At 39.6% G+C, this 21485-nt stretch overlaps 1 protein-coding gene across 1 annotated transcript in view; it reads left to right on the top strand.

Moving 5' to 3' along the window:
* St13 (ST13 Hsp70 interacting protein) overlaps window positions 1-20764 on the top strand; it is a 35831-nt gene extending 15067 nt beyond the window's left edge. The window contains exons 5-12 of the mRNA XM_055603054.1: window positions 1429-1495; window positions 8529-8613; window positions 8822-8932; window positions 12089-12191; window positions 14900-15016; window positions 17046-17094; window positions 19277-19410; window positions 20228-20764. Coding sequence (XP_055459029.1) covers window positions 1429-1495; window positions 8529-8613; window positions 8822-8932; window positions 12089-12191; window positions 14900-15016; window positions 17046-17094; window positions 19277-19410; window positions 20228-20356 — 795 coding nt within the window. The 3' untranslated portion in view covers window positions 20357-20764. The remainder of the gene's footprint in view (window positions 1-1428; window positions 1496-8528; window positions 8614-8821; window positions 8933-12088; window positions 12192-14899; window positions 15017-17045; window positions 17095-19276; window positions 19411-20227) is intronic.
* The last annotated feature ends 721 nt before the right edge of the window (window positions 20765-21485 follow it).

Below are 21485 nucleotides of genomic sequence, written 5' to 3'. Positions count from 1 at the left end.
CACACACACACACACACACACACACACACACACACACACACACACACCTTTGGGGTTGAGAGAGATGGGGTAGGGAGATGTGATTAGAGTTGCATTAAGTTTAAGTGCAGTTGGGGAAACACTACCTCTTACGATGAGCCTTTTACTAAACCATAACGAAGAATGAAATTGTATTGTTTGCTGGAAAAGAGGTCCACCTGGAAATCCTATTAAGTGAAATATGCCAGACTCAGTGAGACAAATACACATTTTCTTTGATTTGTATGTCCTGGGTTGCCCATAGATACGTAGCCTTTTTATATGTGTGACATAAAATTTTCTTGGAAGACTTTGTTTCTTTAATAGAATTTTATTTTTTCTTGTTTTTGGGAATCTTGTGTGATCTTGGAAACTGTTTTATAGGCTTGATTTCTGTTTCAGGCAATTTTATGTGGTATACAAAAAATTTGTGGGTTTTTTGTTTTTGTTTTTGAATCCTATGGGTCTTAACTCAGTAACCAAGGTGGCCTTGGATGTTGAGGTGTTTTTGCTTCTATCTCTACCTCTTAAACGCTGGGATTAAGGTGAATACTACCACATCTGTTTTGTTTGAGGTTTTTGAGTCTTGTTTTACAGATTGAGTTGACTTGTCAGTTTCATTGAACTTTCTAGTTAGATATAAGATAGCTAGCTTTTCTTTCTGTTCTTAGTCTTAACAAATTATTTCCATTTCCTTCTCCTGTTCTGTCACCAAAAACAAGGCAGGGTCTTGCTATGTAGTTCTGTTAAAGTTTTGGGATTCATCATGTAGACCAGGTTGGCTTTGAACTAAAAAATTCTCCTACTCTGCCTCTTGAGTACTGGGGTTAAAGGTGTACTTTTAATGCTTGGGAGAGCATTTTCTTAGTCAGTACCTGCAGGTTAAGACAGCCAAGGCTACACAGAGGAACCCTGTCTCAAAAAAACAAAACAAGACAAAAAGTTACCTGTTAGCTCTATTTTATTGGTTTCTCATATCTACCACCCTTCTCTACCCCGGTTCCTTCCAACACCCAAGCACCAGGTAGGAGAGACAGAACATTAGAGGGGAAAGAGGGCGTAGGACTTGTTAGGGTGTTTGGGTTCTTTGGGGTAAGTCCAGTTTTCATTGTAAGGATATTTCTATAGTTTTTCAGTACTGGAGATAAGTGCATGAATATATGGATAGTGAGTGACTTGTCACCCTTAAGAAAGTCCAGATACGAAGCCGGGTGCAGTGGCCCACGCTTTTAATTCCAGCACTCTGGGAGGTAGAGGCAGGTGGATCTCTGTGAGTTAGAGGCCAGTCTGGTCTACCAAGTGAGTTCAGGACAGCTAGGGTTACACAGAGAAACCCTGTCTAAAAAAAAAAAAATCATACTTGTCATAATTGCTTCACTATTTCTGAGATAACCTTCAATTTCCTCTTAGATAACTGACGAGATGATGGATCAAGCAAATGAAAAGAAGGGGGCTGCCATTGAAGCTCTAAATGATGGTGAGTAGTATGTTCTTTTTACTGTAGTAGGGGAAATATTCTTTCCCTACTACAGTAACTGTTGATAGTGTAAATGTCGAGATTGACTGTCTTCTCATACTGAAAATGTTAGATTGTTAATTCAACTGCATTCTTCCTCATGGCAGGGAGGGTAAAATCATTCACATCAGTTATGTTGCCTTAATGTGGACAGATCTGACTCAGCCTCTTCCTGCACCTATAATGGCCTTGCTTTTCTTGGGAGCAGCTTTAAAAAGACGAAAGGAGGAGATGGCTTAGAGGTTAAGAGCACTGACTGTTCGAGGGGCCCTGAGTTCAATTCCCAGCAACCACATGGTGGCTCACAATCACGTATAATGAGATCTGTTGCCCTCTTCTGTTGTGCAGGCACACATGCAAGCAGAACATCAAATACATTATAAATAAATAAATCTTAAAAAAAAAAATGAAAGGAGAGCCAGACAGTGGCTGCCTACTCCTTAAGTCCCAGCACTAAAGAAGCAGAGGTGGGTGGATCTCTGTGAGTTCGAGGCCAGCCTGGTCTAGAGAGTAAGTTAGGACAGCCAGGGCGACACAGAGAAATGCTCTCTTCAAAAACTAAAAACGAACCAAAACAACAGCAACAAAAAGGATGAAAGAAGGGGCTGGAAAGATAGATGGCTCAGTGGTCAAGAGCACTGGCTGCTCTTTCAGAGAACTTGTGTTCAGGGCCCAGCACCCACATGGCAGCTCACACCTGCCTGTAACTCCACTTCCAGGGGACCTGACAAAACACCAATGTACTTAAAAAGAAAAGTTTTGGCAATCCCTAATTTTTGACGTAAGATGCCTTTGACAAGTGGTGTTTGTAAACCAAACACTTGTTAGAATGGGAATAGAGTCCATGCATTTTAGGTCTTCAGAAAGTTGCTGTTGGTGGCAGTAATATGGTTTAGTATGTAAAAGGACGCATATCAAGCCAGCTGGCCTGAGTTTGATCCCCTGTGGTGGAAGGAGAGAACCAACTTGTGCAAGTTGTCCTTTGACCCCCATGTGTTCCTTGGCATGCTTCCTCTTGCCCTTGCCAAAATTGTAATGTTTGAGTGTTTTGTCTGTGTGTATGAATATGTACCGTGCATGTGCCTGATGCCTGTGGAAGCCAGAAGAGAGGGTGTCCAATTGCCTGGAACTGGAGTTACAGGTGATTAAAGTTGCCCTGTGGGTGCTGAAAAGGAAACTTGGGTTTTTTACGAAAGCAACAAGTGCTCATAACCACTGAGCAATCTGACAAGCCCCTAAAAATGTGTTAAAACTGTCAAAGGGTTGATATTAATTACGTTTAGTTACAGTTAGAACAAGTGATCTTAAACCTGGGACTGTTGTGACTGTACCAGTAACAGGTGCGGACTGCTTCATAACATAGAGGGCGTGTCTCTCATAGTTATGTAGTGCTGGCACATGCTGAAGTACATTTGCACTTGATCTAGAAGATGACTAAAGTTTTATTTTAGGATGAGTTTAGCAGTGTTTGTTCCATGCTGGCTTCTTGCCTCGTTGGTGGTGGGGCTGGGTGTTTAGTCTCTGTAGCACAGCTGCCGTAGAACTTCCACTGTGTAGGTAGCCGAGCTTGGCCTTAAAACTCAAGATCCTTCTCCTCCAGCCTCAGGAGTGCTGAGGCGTTTCCCCCAGCTCATTGCACCATCTTTTTAGTTTAGGTCCTTGTTGCTTGCTTATTCTTGTATTCTACAGTTGCCTTAGTGTTGTGAAGTTTTGATTGGTTATTTGGCCTTTATTGGAACTGTCTTTTTTTTTTTTTTTTGAGACAGGGTCTAAATGGCCTGGAACTTGCTATGTAGACCATGCAGAGATCCACCTGCTTCTGCCACCCAAATGCTCGGATTAAATTCATGAGCCACCTTCACACCCAAGAACTGCTGGTTACGATTTTTGTGTGTGTGTGTTTACACAACATTCGAAGTTTTATCCTGATGTTCCCATCTACTGTGGACAGATTCTATAAATATCTGTATTTTACATTTTGTTTGTTTTTGTCTTTTAGAGACAGAGTCCTTTTGATGTAGTTGTGGCACGCATCTGCTTGTGATCCTGTTGCCTCAGTCTCCTCAGTGCTGGGAGTGGAGGTGTGTCCCCCCAGCCCACATACACACTCACCCACACAGCCTGTGTGAGTGTTTTGTCCAGCCTCTCAGGAAGATTAAGCTTAAGGACTTTAAATGGTTGAGTCCCACGTCTTTTTATAAGTGGAGTAGGTTCTCTCCTGATGTTAAAGCAAAGCGCTTTTATTATCCTCTTGCTAGCCAGCCCTGTATACCTCACACCTCTTTTTGGGGGGGGGCTTTGTTGTTGGGTTTTTTTAAGTTCCAGTCATATCTTCACTGTCTTAGAATGTTTTGTACTGGTGCTTTACTACTTTCTGTAAAGTTATTCACCAGTTTTACCTTGAATTCAAATCCATTGTTCACAGCTACTGTTGTAGTCCTTTCCTACATTAGTTTTATGTCCTGCTACTTAAGTGGCTGTTTATCTCTGTGAAGTTACACATGCTTGAAGTTTTATATGCTTGCAGTTTCAGCAGCCAGTGAATGAGATGTTCCAGGACAGCCAAGGCTACAGAGAAACCCTGTCTCAGGGTGCAGAAGAAAACAAAAACAAAACAAAACAAAAACCCACAAACATTACGGTAAAGTAAAAACTAGCACATTAGTTTTATGGTATTCATTTTAATTTTAATTTTACTTGCTAGAAGGATAGATTAAGCTTAATGAGGATAAAGTGTCCAAACTAATTTCACAGAATTGATAACAAGAATTTTCTCTTTATGAGAAACACCGTTTGAATGCACAAAAATAGAGCCATTTAAGCCATTAAGACATTGATCTTTATTCACTGTTACCATTACATAGCTCTTTGTGTGTTTGTATAAATGTATGTGAACATATTGGGGGCATGCCCACGAAGGCAGGAAGATGGCATTGGATTCTTTAGAGCTGTACTTATGGGCATTTGTAAGCCACCCAACACAGGTGCTAGGATGCTAATTCCAGAGTGGACGGCAAGCACTCTTAACCACTTAGCCATCTCTCCAGCCCAACATTCTTGGCTTTTTACATAAAGAATTACGTTCATTTATTCTTATTTATTTGTGCATGCATGTATCAGGACAACTTTCAGAAGTTTATCTCCTTACCTCACATGAGTCCCAAGAATTAAACTCAAACTGTCAGGCTGGTAGCAAGCACTTTTACCTCAAAGCTATCTTGCTGGCCCAAAAGCTTCTGTTTTCTGTTTTCTTAAACTAGTCCTTTAAGAGAAGCTATTCAACAACAACAACAAAACAGTTTTTTAAAAAGTTCTTTGTATGGTGCAGTTTTAGTCTCAGTAGTATGACAACTACATAATTTTAAAACAAATGTCAAATTTTGTTGAGAAAAATATTTACCCAATTAGTAATTACGGGATTTCAACAGCATTCACAAAACAAAACACACACAAAAAAAAGTCTTATGAGTGCCAGAAGGGGTGGGTGGCACACAGCTTTAAGAGTCCCAGTACTTAGCCAGATCGATTTTTGCAAATTCAAGGCCAACCTGGTCTACATAATGGGTTCTAGGATAGCCAGGACTACACACTGAGACCCTGTCTCAAAAAAAAAAAAAACAAAAAACAAAAACAAAACAAAACAATCCAGAAGCACCTTATCACTACTACATATATATGTTACAGGTAATTCTTTCTGGTAACAAAGTTTACGATGATGAAAACTAAAATTTTCGGTCTGGAGAGATGGCCCAGTGGTTGAGTACTGTCTGCTCTTCCAGAGGTCCTGAATTCAATTCCCAACAACCACCTGGTAGCTCACAACCATTTATAAAGTGATCTGGTGCCCTCTTCTGTCACTCATATACATAAAATAAATAAATAAATCTTTAAAAAGAAAACAACCTAAAACTAAAATTTTCCTTCAGTACCATTACACAGTCACACATAAAAGCTCTACCGTTCCAAGCATCAAGATCAACAGTTAATTCCCACGCCATATCCAAATCTATTCTCCATCTCCATCTCCCTGAACAAATAAACTGTTTTTCCATTTATCTAAGTCAGATGTTGGCAAGCTATTTTCTGGAAACAGTCATTACTATATGCTTTTTAGATTTTACACTCAGCCCAAGTTGCTACTATAGTGAAAAGCTAGCATTGTTAGATGTCACAACTGGATCCAGAGTAAGGCACCTGTATGTGTCCTCAAGTGCTTAATTACCTGCTTTTCCAAGCTAAAGTGATATTCGCAATACCTGATTTAGAATGTTATCTTTGATCTACTCAGACATACAAAATCACGCAAATTTTATTATCAGAACTAGGTGAAATTTACACATGCACATGGACTGACAACTGGTCTGGAAACAGGAAAACAAAACTGTTAAATGGCATAATTGTTGTTAAATCTTGCTAAGACTGTAAGAAAGACAATCTGTAAAAGCAAGTGACAAAATGAATGAAGAAGGGCTAAAACGGTGGCTTAGACATAGGCAGTAGAGACCTCCAGCACTTCAGGAGCAATGCTACCAATAAAGTACTGGCACAGCAAAGGAATGGGGTGGCTAACACTCTCTCTGGGCCCCAGGTTGGAAGTCTACACAACTAGTATACGGGAGGTTTTTTTAAAAATTTATTGGTGAAGGGGGAGAGCACACTAACAGAGGTCAGAAAACAATTTGAATAAATGGGCTTTTTTCAACTCTGTGGGTTCAGGTCATCAGTCCTGATACATGCACGCACAAGTAAATAAGAATAAGTGAACGTAATTTTTTTGGTTATTATTATTAATTACACTTTACTAATTTTGTATCCCCCCATAAGCCCCTTCCTCCTCCCCTCCCGATCCCCCCTTCCTCCCCTTTCTGCATGCATACCCCTCCCCAAGTCCACTGATAGGGGAGGTCCCCCTCTCCTTCTTTCTGATCTTAGACTATCAGGTCTCATCAGGAGTGGCTGCATTGTCATCTTCTGTGGCCTGGTAAGGCTGCTCCCCCCTCAGGGGGAGGTGATCAAAGAGCAGGCCAATCAGTTCATGTCAGAGGCAGTCCCTCTTCCCATTACTAGGTAACCCACTTGGACACTGAACTGCCATGGGCTACGTCTGTGCAGGGGTTCTAGGTTATCTCCATGAATAGTCCTTGGTTGGAGTATGAGTCTCTGGGAAGTTCCCTGTATTCAAATTTTCTTGTTCTGTTGCTCTCCTTGTGGAGTTCCTGTCCTCTCCAGCTCTTGCTATTTCCCACTTCTTACATAAAATTCCATTCACTCTGCCGGACAGTTGGCCATCAGGCTCAGCATCTGCTTTGATAGTCTGCAGGGCAGAGGCTTTCAGAGGCCGTCTGTGGCAGGTGTGAACGTAATTCTTTATGCAAAAAGCCAAGGATGTTGGGCTGGAGAGATGGCTAAGTGGTTAAGAGTGGAATTAGCATCCTAACACCTGTGTTGGATGGCTTACAAATGCCCATAAGTACAGCTCTAAAGAATCCAATGCCATCTTCCTGCCTTCGTGGGCATGCCCCAATATGTTCACATACATTTATACAAACACACAAAGAGCTATGTAATGGTAACAGTGAATAAGGATCAATGTCTTAATGGCTTAAATGGCTCTATTTTTGTGCATTCAAACGGTGTTTCTCATAAAGAGAAAATTCTTGTTATCAATTCTGTGAAATTAGTTTGGACACTTTATCCTCATTAAGCTTAATCTATCCTTCTAGCAAGTAAAATTAAAATTAAAATGAATGCCATAAAACTAATGTGCTAGTTTTTACTTTACCGTAATGTTTGTGGGTTTTTGTTTTGTTTTGTTTTTGTTTTCTTCTGCACCCTGAGACAGGGTTTTCTGTAGCCCTGGCTATCCTAGACATGCTTTGTAGCCCAGGCTGTCCTCAAACTTACATTGATGCACCTGCCTCTGTCTCTCGAGTGCTGGGGTTAAAGTTGTGTGCCACCACTGCCTGGTTATAGGTGTGAGTGTTTTTGTCTGCATGCATGTATGTATACTACATGTGTGTCTGGTGCCCTTGGAGGTCAGAATAGGACATCAGATCCCCTGGAATTGAAGTTATAAACAGTTATAAGCCACGGTCCTCTGCAAGAGCAGTAAGTTTCTTAGCTGTTGTTGCACTCCCCTTTTATTTAGTTTTTGCTTGGGGATGGGTTACACATACCGAGTACATGTGTAGAGCTCAGAGGACCACTTTTAGAAGTTTGTTCTCTCCTACTGTGTGGGTCTTTGTTTTTTTTTTTTTTAAGCAGTGTCCCTATATTTCTAGATTTCCCGGGACCAGTTGTGTATGTAGCCTAGGCTTGTCTCCAATTTGCAGTCCGCTGACTTCTGCTTCATGGGTGCTGGAGTTTACAAATATGCACAATCTTGTTTTGTCTTTTTCTTCTTCTTCTAAATATTTTTTAAATTATTTTTATTACCTTATGGGAATGGGTGCTTTGCTGACTGGTGTGCTTAGTGCCGTGGAGGCCTGAAGAAGGCGTTTGATCTTCAGGGACTTGGGCTGTAGGTGGTTAGTTGTGAGCCCATGTGTGGGTACTGGACATTGGACCTGCGTCTTCTGGAATAGCAGTGTTCTAACCACTAAGGTGTCTGTCTCCAGTCCCTGATTTGAAAATGGTACTAGTTACTGACAGTGCTTGTTGGGAAGAGGTGCCCCTAAGCCATATCTCCCCTCTAATACCAATTTTTTCTCTTTCTCTCTTTGTTTTTTTCCAAGACAGGGTTTTTCTGTGTAGCCTTGGCTATCCTGGGCTTGTTTTGTACACCAGGCTGGCCTCAAACTTCCAGCAATACTCCTGCCTCTGCCTTCCTGAGTGCTGGGATGAAAGACATTTGCCACCACACCTGGGGTCTTTTCTCTTTTTTAAAAAATAGATCAAGAAAGAGTATATAATTCTTAATTAGAAAAGAAGCCAAAATATTTTATTAATATTTCTGTCTTCCGGACATTTCTTAGTAAGTTTTATTTCATTTCAGGTGAGCTGCAGAAAGCCATTGACTTGTTCACAGACGCCATCAAACTAAATCCTCGTTTGGCTATTCTGTATGCCAAGAGAGCCAGGTAAGAATAAGAACACTTAAGTACAAAGTACCTTTTGTGGACTTCTTTTACTTTTTTTTTTTTTTTAATAATTTTGATTTTGTAGGACTCTGAAAGGTTTTATTGTTTGAAATGAAGTTTTTCTTTTCTTTTTCTTTCTTTTTTTTTTTTTTTTTTTTGAGACGGTATCTCTTTGATAGTTTTTTTTAATGCTACCTTTGTCTTATAGTGTCTTCGTCAAATTACAGAAGCCAAATGCTGCCATCCGAGACTGTGACAGAGCCATTGAAATAAATCCTGATTCGGCTCAGCCATACAAATGGCGAGGGAAAGCACACAGGTAAATAAGTAAATAATGCTGGGGAAATGGCTCAGCCAGTAAGGTGCTCAGAGAACTGAGTTTGACCCATAGAATCCACGTTCTAAAAAGCTGGGCATGGTGGTGCATGCCTTTAATCCCAGCAGCACTGGGGAAGCAGGGAGGCTGATCTCTGAATTTGAGCCCAGCCTGGTTTACAGACTGAGTTCCAGGATAACCAGGGCTACACAGAGAATCCCTGTCTTGTTGTAGGTATGGCGAATAATATTTACTATTAATATATCTTCTGGTAAAGCTGTTATTAATCCTAAACAGCCATAACCAAATCACCACACAGAGACTGGGTTTATTTAGTTAACCTAGAACACAATGCTGGGCAATAGTTACTCCCTGCTAAACCTCCAAGGCCTCTTAGTTTCCTAACATTTAGATTTCCCACATTATACTTGCTTTTAGTGATATATTAGGTCCAGTCCATCTCTCCATGTCGTTCTAAGATCTGTCCTCCAGCTCTGTTTTCCTAGCTCTCTCCTCTTTCCCTTTCTCCTCACACTCATTTCCTGCCCTCTAGCTCCTCCCCTCTTTCCTGTCCTCTGGCTCCTTTCTTTGCACAACATTGTGGCTAGTTGTTTTATTTTGGCCTGTTTACACACAGTTGAGACAGGATGCTTAGAATAAGTATCACAATGCAATATCCAATTGAAACCAGAGAATGGGGGGGGGGGAATCAGCATTTGAATGAACAAGGGTAAGGTGCATACATTTCAAAAGAACATTATACCAACACTGTCTCAGAAATAAAAACCAACCAACCAACCAACCAAATGGACAAACAAAGGCTGAGTGTGGTGTTATGGAGGCTGGAAACAGGTCAGTAAATATCTGGGGCTTGCCTCCTGGAAAGTTAGAGGCCAGCATCTAGAAACAGAAGTGGACTGCACCTGAGAAATGACATTTGAGACTGTGTATAACACTTACACACAGGCACAAAGTAAGCTTTTTAAAACTTAATTTAAATATAATTTTACATGCTTTGCTCACATTTTGCCTAAGTGCTTTTATTTCAACATAATGTGTTCAGTATGAAGAATTAGATTTTACTCCTTCTGCTTAAAATCGCTCAGCAGAATTGAATCACATAGGCACGTATAAGACAAGATGGTTTTATTTTACCTCAAGAATCCAAGAAGAGATAATGGACACATATTGAATACCCTAGCTTGAAACCTTTGTATTCGTTACTGGGACTTTTCAAAAAGTCCAGTGACTCTGAGGTAGATGGAGATGCTGATATGGCCAAGTGTGAGTAGAGATAAGAATGGATGTTCTCGATGAGGTCTTACTAGGCCACAAAGAAAGAGGATCCAGACAGTCCTGATGAGACCTGATAGGCTAGGGTCAGCTCGTAGGGGAGGAGGACCTCCCCTATCAGTGGACTAGGGAAAGGGCATAAGAGGGAAAGAAAGAGGAATAGGAGGAGATGAGAGGGAGGGGTACATCCGGGATACAAAGTGAATAAATTGTAATAAATAATAATAATAATAAAGAAAAATTTTCATAAAAAAAGAATATTCTTTACACAGCTGTATTAAATTACTCACAGTAGTGATTTTTCTGAAGGCATGTCAGAGAAAGGTAAAAAGGTTGAAATAAAATTTATTAATGCTGCATGGGTGTAGGAAAAGCTTACACATTACTGTTGGTTTCTTTGAAGTCAGTCACTAGTCCTCAGATGGTGTCTTGTTCTCTGATATGAGCATGGGCTTGTACCTGGCTGTTTATAGATTTAAGATAAACCTTTTTTTTTAAATTTTTTATTTTATGTGTATTAGTGTGAAGGTATCAGATCCCTTGGAATTTGTGTTACAGACAATTGTGAGCTGCATGTGGGCGCTCGGAATTGAACCCAGGTTGTTTGGAAGAGCAGACAGTGCTCTTAACCACTGAGCCATCTCTCCAGCCCCAAGATAAGCCATTTTTTAAAGAAACCGTAGTTCATTTTTGTGGACACTAAAATTTGTGTGTCCACCTGCTGTTATTGTTACTGTCTTTACTGTCACTTCAATAAACTTAGATAAGAAAAAATGTCTAAGTTCATGATTTAAATGAAAAATTTAAAGTTACATTTATGCTGAGATTTTCAATTTAAAAATGTTTATCTTCTCAATCTTTGTTCCTAATTTTTTAAGCCTACCATATAAGTAACAGTGTTTGGTAGTTAATACCTTAACACAGCATACTCTCCAAGTAAACTATGAAGATTTTCTTGCCTGTTACGATTGTCCTTAAGAACATACTCCATTTAAAATATGTGACTAAAACAATATATTTAGAAAGATAATTTCAGTTTGTGTGTGTTGTAAATGTATGATAATCTCATTGTTTATATTTGGGTTTAGGGTTTGCCTTACCATTTTTTATTACATTATTCTTGTAATAAACGACAGTATTTCATGTCATGGTATATAAGTTCTCCACCCCATTTTCTTTCTTTTTTTTCCTTTGGGGGCTGGAAGAGGGTTTCAAGACAGAGTGTCTGTATAGCCCTAGCTGTTCTAGAATTTGCTTTTTAGACCAGTCTGGCCTCACAAAGATCTGCCCGCCTCTTCCTTTCAAGTGCTGGGATTCGGGTTGTGCTCTGTGACAGCTTTTATCTTGGTTGAAAAAAATTTTATAGTTAAAAATTAACTGAAGGGGCTGGGGAAATGGCTCAGTTGTTAAGAGCACTGTCTGCTCTTCCAGAGATCCTGAGTTCAATTCCTAGCAACCACGTGGTGATTCACAACCATCTATTTTATTTTTTATTTATTTTTTATTTTTTTTAAAGATATATTTTATTTATTATTTATACAGTACTCTGCCTGGATGTATGCCTACACTCCAGAAGAGAGCCCCAGATCTCACTAGGGATGGTTGTGAGCTACCATGTGGTTGCTGGGAATTGAACTCGGGACCTTTGGAAGAGCAGCCAGTGCTCTTAACCTCTGAGCCGTCTCTCCAGCTCCCACAACCATCTATAGTGTGATTTGATGCCCGCTTCTAGAATGCCAGTGTACGTGCAGATAGAGCATTCATATACCTAAAAGAAACTAAAAAAAAAAAAAGAATATTAAAAAAAATTTAGCTGAAGAGTTCCCTGATTTATACATTTTGTAAGCGAATTTCCATCTATTTCAGACTCCTGGGCCACTGGGAAGAAGCAGCTCATGATCTTGCTCTTGCCTGTAAACTGGATTATGACGAGGATGCTAGTGCAGTGCTCAAAGAAGTTCAACCTCGGGTATGTCATTCAATCTTCACAGCTCTATGGCTTTGCTTGTCTGGAAGCTCATAATCTCCTGAAAAACAGGTGAAGGAGCATGTAGAAGTTAAATCATTAATGGTAAGCTCTGCTTGGAAGCCTTATTAGTCTGTCATGCTTCTTTTGGATGCTGTGTTAGAGAACAGGCTGTCTGACCTTTTATTTTTTAAGATTTATCCATTTATTTTATGTATACAAATGCATTGTCTGCATGTACACCTGCACACCAGAAGAGAGGACATCAGGTCACACATTATAGATGGTTGTGAGTCACCATGTGGGTGCTGGGAATTGAACTCAGGACCTCTGGAAGAGCAGCCAGTGCTCTTAACGGCTGAGTCATCTCTCCAGCTCCCCTGTATGACTTTCCTGCAAGCCTTCAGTAATAGGTGTGATGTGTACAAAGGAGAAAGGCTTTCTAAGCTTAACTTCAACTTTTTTTCAAGACAGGCTTTCTCTGTGTATCCCTGGTTGTCCTGAAACTCACTTTGTAAACCAGGCTGCCCTCAAACTCAGAGATCTGCCGGCCCTTCTCCCAGTCCTGGGATTAAAAGCCTCTGTCACTACACCCAGCTACAAGTCTTTTTTTTTTTTAATTTAGAACTATGGACTGGGGATAAAAATAACTCAGTGGTGGAGTGCTTATGTAGCATTTAGAAAGTCCCAGATTCAATCCCTATTCAAAAGAGTGACTGAGTGAGAAAGATAGAAATTGCCTATCAGTGTATTTATCCTTAAATTTTTTTGAGATTTATTATTTTTATGTATATGAATGCTCTGTTTTCACACACATCAGAAGAGGGAATTAAATTTCATTACAGATGGTTGTGAGCCACCATGTGGTTGCTGGGAATTGAACTCAGGACCTCTGGAAGAGTAGCAGTACTTTTAACCTCTGAGCCATCTCTCCAGCTCTCAATTTTTTTTTTTTCTTTTCTTTTAAATTTTGAGATAGGGTTTCTTTTTGTAATAAGCCCTGCCTGTCTTAGACCGGGCTGGACTTGAACTCACAGAGATTCATTTGCCTCTGCCTTCCAAGTGCTGGGATTAAAGGTATGCACCTCTATGCCTGGCTCCTTAAATGTTTTAATATAGAGATTTAATTGAATTTAATTATCAGACTTAATTTGACTAATGGAGCTTTTTATCTTTTATTTATTATTGGTGTTTGTGTGTATATGATGTGTAAGGTGGTGTGTGTAGAGACTGAAAAAGTCATTTTTCTCCTCCATTAGGTTCTAGGGGTTAAACTGAAGACACCAATATTTTGTAGCAGTATTTTGTAACTCTAAGCCATCTCAGGTGCTCCCCCCCCTTTTTTTAATCACAGGAAACAGCAAACTAGTTGTTGAACATATTCTAGAGTATAAAGTTCAAAACATATTTGTGCAGACACTAGTGTAACATTTGAATATCAACTGTCATCTCCAAAGCAATTTGAAAGGACTATTTTTGTGCCTTCTACCACTTTTTGGGTGATTCTGCAGGGTCAAAATCAGGGCTTTGTGTATGTTAATCATGTACTTAAACACAAAACTATCTGGCCTTGTCCCACACTTTTTAAGAAATTATTTTATGTATATGGGTTTTTTGTTGCATGTATATCTGGTTACCATGTTCCTGCGATGCCCACAAGGGACAGAAGGGGACATTGAATCATCTGGAACTGGGTACTAAAAATCAGACTCAGGGCTTGTGCAAGAGCAGTGAGTGTTCTTAACCATTGAGCTCTCCAACACTCCGTTGTCCCTCACTTCATAGATGTCCCCCACTTCAGACTGCATAAATACTTGATATGTGTATGGAGTATCCGCCTTTGTGTGGCAGCTGTCTTTGATGATATAGCTTTTCTGCTGAACTGATTTGTGAATCATAAGTACTGTGTAGTGGGTGGAGGCCATCAAGCAAGAATTGTCCTAACATTTGAAATGTATTTATTCTTGAGCTTTGGCATCTGTTTGAGATTAGAAGATTTCTTTTCAACTGTATGTCCTAGGCTCTTCTTGTTTCATAGTGTCTAATGCACTTGACATTGTTCTTGGAGCTTCGCTTTATATTAATTTTTTAATGAGTCCATTCATTTATGTGAATCACATGTAATAAGGATTCTCATTTACATGTATATAATGTGTTTTAGTCATTCTTGCTTCCCATTACCCTTTTCCTTCTAGCATGCTCCTGTGTGTGTTTTCTTAATCCATTGAGTTTTTTTAGAAATTTTTTGATATCATGGATGAGGTTATTTACAGGAGCACAGGCACCTTACCAGTGTACAACTAAAAAAAAATGTTTCTTCCACCACCATCAACTATCAGTTGCCTGTTGCCCCTCAGGGTGGGGTGGGACCTTCTTAGTCTCTCCCTCCAGCTTCCATGAGTTAGGGTTTTTTTTTCTGTTATGATGAATCTGTCATTTCTTAGAGCTATATATATTAAATCACTATTAGAAGAAGTAACTCTTTTTGTTTGGTTGGTTTTTGAGGCAGGGTTTCTCTGTGTAGCCCTGGCTGTCCTGGACTCACTTTGTAGATCAGACTGGCCTGGAATTCAGAGATCCACGTGCCTCCGCTTCCCAAGTGCTAAAGGAGTGTACCACCACACAGGCTCTGAAGACATAACTCTTCCAAACTTCACTTGACTTGATCAAACATTTTGGGCAAACTTATTTCTTATGGTTCTTTTTTCCAGGCTCAAAAAATTGCTGAACATCGAAGAAAGTATGAGCGAAAACGTGAAGAGCGAGAGATAAAAGAAAGAATAGAAAGGGTGAAAAAGGCTCGAGAAGAGCATGAGAGAGCCCAAAGGGTAAATTCCTATAGCTCAGCCATTGGAGTCGACTTAGGATACTGTTCCTTGCGTATGGCTGCAGTGTGTGGGGTGATACTCTTTGAAAGGAGTCTTTCTTCCTTTCATTCTATCCTTTCTTTTTAGTCTTAAGTGAGCTTGTATTTCACTAATTAACATTTATTTGTTCTTTTAAAATTGCAAACTTGGGCCAAGAGTATGACTTACAGAGCAATTTCCCAGCAGGACAAACCAAAATTTTTTGGCCAGGTTAATTAAAATCCAGTAGTTCTGCTGCTTTGTGTGGGTACTAGTCTCTTCCCATAGAATTCTTCCCCTGTGTGTGTTTGATGTTTTTTTCTTTTCAACAGTGTTTTCATGCTTCTTAAAAATAATTGTAGCTGTACATTGTGGATATTTCTCTAATCCTGGCATTCATGAGGCCAAAGGGGGAGGAGAGGAAGGACTTTCTGCTTCACGACAGCATTGGATACTTAGTCTTGTCTCAAGGGGAAAATTCTACAGTTGTATTGCAGAAATGTAGAAAGAGATTTTTAATAGTTTGTCCTAGAATTGTTGATACTGTCCTTCTTTTCCCTAGTTTGCTCATGCCCATGTAGCTTGGTGTGTTAGTGCTGTATGGCAAGGCTATTCTTGGGGAGACCCTGCGCACATTGTATCACCCCAGTTAGGGAGCCATGACAGACAGTATGGCTATAAAATCCAGCTTGGTGAAGCATGAGTTTTATTGGAGTTACAAGAATATGCGGAGAGGTTATTTGCAGGAGAAAAAATGACTCAAAGATAGCTGCATCACCAAAGCCCACCCCAGCATATGTGACAGCTCACAAAAGCTGAGAACCTGAAGTACAACCGCACAGCCTGCAGGCAGCTCAACAGGTTACAGAGTAGTGACCTTTCCAAATGATCTCTTCCAGGTAGCTATACTGGTCTCAAGAGTCTTTGTGGGGCTGGCGTGATAGCTCAGAGGTTAAGAATACTTGCTGTTCTTCCAAAGGTCCTGAGTTCAGTTCCCAGCAACCACATGGTGGCTCACAACCATCTATTAGTAAGATGTGATATACAGGCAGAATGTTGTAAATAAATAAATCTTTAAAAAAAAAAAAAAAAGTCTTTGTGACTTGGCTTAGCTTTGCTCTGAGTAACTCTCGTTAGCCTGAGTTTTTTACTCTTGGGAGAGAGAGGACCTATTGAATCTGGTTACTTTCAGGGACTTCTAAAGCTATTTTGAGTTTTTTTTTTACCTTTTTGTTTAAACAGCTCCACTGTAGGGATGGACTGTTAAAATTTTGGAGGAAACTGTTATACAACAATTGGTTCTATCAGTTGTAACCTACTTGTTTCCAACATTGTTAAAAGAAAGGACATATAGCTCTGTAATTGTAAATCTTAATTTGAGGGTCATTTAATAAGTATATATGCATATATATTTGTCATAGTACAGTTTATACAAAATATACATATATGCATGTAGTTAATTGGTTTCCTCCCCTTCATATCCTGGGGATTGAGTTGGTGCCTCACACATGGTAGACAAGTGCTGTACCACTGGAATACAGTCCATCTTGATGATTGTTTCTAACTGGATGTGAAGGAAAGTTCCAGTTAGCTTTTCCTTGGTCTTTAAAACAGCTCAGGAAGCCTGTGTTATTTTACACTTTCCTGGGAGAATGTGGAAGAGCTAAACCTAGGAAATACTTTAGCCATGCCCTTATCATGTTGAGTTTATAGTGAGAATTCATAACTCCTATAAGTATAAGCATATAAATACTATAAATTGCTTTGTGCTTTAGCTTCCAGAGAAGTAAAACTGCTAGAAATCATTAGTCAATAGTGCTCAGTGGCAGGTGGACCTGGATTTTGATGGGACGTGAGTTAATCTTGGACCTTATTATTCTTACTGTCTTCTTTCTTAATTTTTCATTTTGACTTTGTGGATTTCTGTGGACAAGTTAGGTATGGGAAGAAAGCTTTCTTTTTGTTGTTTCTCTTCTCCTCTTACATAGTTTGTTTTCATTTTGTCTTCAAGGAAGAAGAAGCCAGAAGACAATCTGGAGCTCAGTATGGCTCTTTCCCAGGTATTTTTAAAGGAAGACCTGTTAGTGGCATAAATGATTAAGACATATCCCAAATGGGAGCTCAAGGGTGTGTATGTATATGGGGAGACAGAGACAATCCTGAAACTCCAAAGAATTTTAATGTTTGTGAAGTTCATTTTCTTCTTCTTTTGTTACAGAAAAACAGCATTATTTTTCCTTTTCATTTTTTTTTTATATTTCTTAATGCTCTTTTTTTTAATTCTGAACTACAGTCTGAGCCATTATTTCCCTTTTTTAAAAAAATATTTATATATATTTTTTCTTTGTGCACTGGTGTGTTGCCTGCATGTCTGTGTGAGTGTCAGATCCTGGAGTTACTGGCAGTTGTGAGCTGCCATGTGGGTGCTGGGAATTGAACCTGGGTCCTTTAGGAAGAACAGTCAGTGCTCTTAACCGCTGAGCCATCGCTCCAGCCCGCATTACTTCCCTTTTATAGCTTGAATTATAATACACTTTTCTCTGTATAATAGAGCCCTGGCTGTCCTGTATTTACTTTGTAGACCAGGGTAGCCTCAAACTCACAGAGATCTGCCTGTGTCTGCCTCCCTGAGAAGGACTGCCATGAATTTCAGGCTAGGTGAGATCTCAGCCAAACAGAACAAAACCCCAATGGTTTTATATAAATATACATATATATGTGTGTATATACATATATATGTGTATGTATGTATGTATGTATGTATATACATATATGTATATACACATACATATGTGTATATATACACATGTATACATATGTGTATATACTATATATATAGTATATTATCACTTAAGGATTTTAATTGTTTAGAATGGGACTCGTAAACACATAGATTCACCTGGCCTGGTGAAGCACACTGCTTCCTTATCTCAGACTGCTCTGGCTAGTTTTATGTCAACTTGACACAAGCTGGAATCATCTGAAAGGAAGGATCCTCAATTGAGAAAACGCGTCCATATGCTCCAGCTGTAAGGCATTTTCTCAGTTAGTGATTTCATAGGGGAGGGCTCTGCTCGCTGTGGGTCCCAGGTGTAGTGGTCCTGGGTTCTATAAGAAAGCAGGCTGAGCAATCCATTGGGAGCAGTCTGGTAAGCAGCACCTTTCCATGGCCTCTGCATTAGCTCCTGTTTCTGGGCTCCTGCTCTGTTTGAGTTCCTGTCCTGACTTCCTTTGATGATAAACAGTGATATGTAGTGTAAGCCAAATAAACCCTTTCCTCCCCAGCTTGCTGTTGGTTAGGGTGTTTCATCACAGCAATAATAACCCTCCTAAGGACACAGACCTTAGGAGGTGGAGGCAGGAGGCTCAGGATTTCTAAACTGGCAAAATGGAGCAAGTTTTGAGCCAGCTCAGGCTCTATAAGAGTATCTCAACAAACTAAAAAGAGAAAGAAATCAATCAATAAATTTTTGTAATCCCTATTTTAGGTAAGACTTGAAGTGAGATTATTCTAGGTAAATGTCAAAATGTCTTAAAACAAGCATAGGCTGATAGAAGTTAACTTTAAATTGAAACAAATAATATTGAAGAATGAGAAATTGAAAGAGGATTGGGCCAGCCTGGGATGCACACCTGCCATCGGAGCATTGAGGGTGCTGAGGCAGGAAGCCAAGAGTTCCAGGCCAGCGTGGGCTGTGCATAATACTGCTAGCTATGCACGTAACAGTGCTGTCCAGGGCAGGCACTCCATTCAAACATCTCACTCCTCCCTCCCTCCCTAAAAGAGAAAAACAGTGTTGACATGCCTGGCATTCATGTTTTGGGAGGATCACCACATATTCTCTCATTTTTTTCTTTGTTTATATTGTTTGTTTTTTGGGACAGCATTGGCTGCCCTTGAACTGGTTTTGTAGGCTAGCCTGGCCTTGAACTTACAGGAGATCCTCCTGACTCTGCCTCCTGAGTGCTGGGATTAAAGATGTGCACTACCACTCCTGGTGATTTTTTTATTTTTTAGGCAAGATTAATTTTGTTGAGCAATTCTAAGAAATTAAAAAAAAAAAAAATCCAGAAAGTAATAGTCTGATTTAAAGCTTTGCTGTTGGGAAAAGCTAGAAATTGTGCTTGATAGACTGTACAGACTGCCGAATATTGTCCTTTTTTTCTTGTGTGTGCACTTGAGCATTGGAGTTGGTTAATAATAACTTGTTTGCGTCCATAATTATTTCATTATTCTTGTAGGTGGTTTTCCTGGGGGAATGCCTGGTAATTTTCCTGGAGGAATGCCTGGAATGGGAGGGGGCATGCCCGGAATGGCAGGAATGCCTGGACTCAATGAAATCCTCAGTGATCCAGAGGTTCTTGCAGCCATGCAGGTAAGATTCGGGAGAACAAAGTTAGGCTCAGCAGGCATTTCTTTTTCTACTTCTGTGTGATGATAGCACACTTCACTGTTTTCCCTCAGTTATCAAGTAGCTAATTTCGCAGGGGGGCATTTTCTTTCTAAATTGAGATTAGTTTTTTTAAAGATTTATTTATTTTTAGTTTTCGTCTAGAACATTTATTTGTATATATGTCTGGGCATGACATACCTGCAATACCCTTGGAGGTCAGCAGAGGCCATCACTGAAGTTACAAATAGTTTTAAGTTATATGTGTACTGGGAGCACAAGCCAGCTCCTTTGCAGGAACAACCAGCGCTTTTACACACTGGACCATCTGACCTCCATTTCATTTTTGTGTATAAATATATGTGCTTGTGTTTATGTATATGAAGTGTGTGTGGGTATCAGTATATGCTACCAGATACCCTAGAGCTGGAGTCCCAGACTGTTGGCTGTGAGCTGCCTGTTGCCTGGTGTAAGTGTTTGGAAGCCAACTGAGAGCAGCTAGGACTCTTTTAACTGTTGAGCCCCAGCTTAAAAGTTAAGTTTTTAAAATTTCAGTTTAGGGAACAGTAGTTCATGTTTCTTTTTTATCCATGTTGTATGTGCTTTCGTTTTCATTATTTTTAGTTCAAGTTACAGAATTAGTTTGATGAGCTGAAGTGCTTCAAGATAATCCTGGCCCTTGTATATCAGTGTGGCTGAAACATTTTACAGTGGTTTGCCATTGGGCACTTTAAGTCAGTTACAAAACCCAGACATAACTAAAAATTTAAACCTCCATCATCTTTTTTTTTTTTTCCTTCAGGATCCAGAAGTCATGGTGGCTTTCCAGGATGTGGCCCAGAACCCAGCTAATATGTCAAAATATCAGAGCAATCCAAAGGTTATGAATCTCATCAGTAAATTGTCAGCCAAGTTTGGAGGTCAAGCATAATGTCAAACAAAGCCCTTGCTGAATGAAGAGCAGCTTAGCTCACTTACTGGATGTTGCAATAATACAAACCAGTGTACCTCTGACCTTACCGAGAGAGCTGGGCGCTTGGAAGATAATCCCTACCCTTCTGCATCAAATGTGGCTGAAGCATTTCACTGAGGTTTGCCATTAGGGCGTTCATGCAGATAATGTTTTCCTATTAGGAATTACAAACTTAAAACATTTTTCAACCTTAAACATATTTTTTAAAAATGTAGGGGGTGTCAATTCGTAACATTTTTCTTTGCTAATCTTTTTGGTTTTTTCCTTTGAATTACGGGGCAAGGAAGCTAAATGTGGATGACTCATGCTCTCATGATTGAAATAAAGATTTGTTAGTGGGAAGCAAATAAAACACATTTAAGTTGATGGAGTTGGACATATGGTTACTAAAGCATCTTGATTTGTCTTTTTTAATGTTTTATTTCAAAATGATCTATTTCAGTGAATCTCTTGGGACCACCAGTATTTGGATCTGACCTGGGTAGCACTGAAGTGTTGGGCAGAGCAGCAGCAAGTCCTAGATTTTGTTTGACCTTGTGTAGGCTGCATTTAAATCTTAAACTGTGCTGTGGGGCGATTTATTTTTTAAGTGTTACAGTGGAGTTAGATTACCTAGCTCTGCTGTTGTCCACTGTTTCAAATAAATGTTCCATATCATTCACACATAGAGGAAAAAGAGTAATTTCTGTGTTTCTGTCAGAAGTTACCTTTGCTATCAAAATATATCCCTGTCTGCTTGTCCGCTAAATCTTGAGCTAGAGAGTCTTCTCACTAACATCACTTCTATCATTCACAGCATAATTGTGGAAGCATATGTATTGCTAGTTTAATTTCATATATAATACATATGATAATTGTAGGGTTATACCTGTAACAGCTCTGCTATCTTTCTTGGCTATGGGGTTGCTTACTTAAATCTTTAAGTTTTACTCTTGTGAGCTCCTATTGTATCAAAAGGAAGGATTCCCTTTTTGGATATGCTTGTGAAATTGAGAAACTTGCGATTTTAGAATTTATGTTGAAGTATACATCTTTGTATTTTGAAGAGTATAAATTGTTTACATATGATGAAAGATTCATTTGCCCT

Source organism: Psammomys obesus, unplaced genomic scaffold (genome assembly GCF_907164565.1).
Source record: "Psammomys obesus unplaced genomic scaffold, mPsaObe1.curated_primary_1811, whole genome shotgun sequence".
NCBI lineage: Eukaryota > Metazoa > Chordata > Mammalia > Rodentia > Muridae > Psammomys > Psammomys obesus.
Note: the sequence above shows the minus strand (reverse complement) of the source record. Positions and strands in the feature narration are given on the sequence as shown.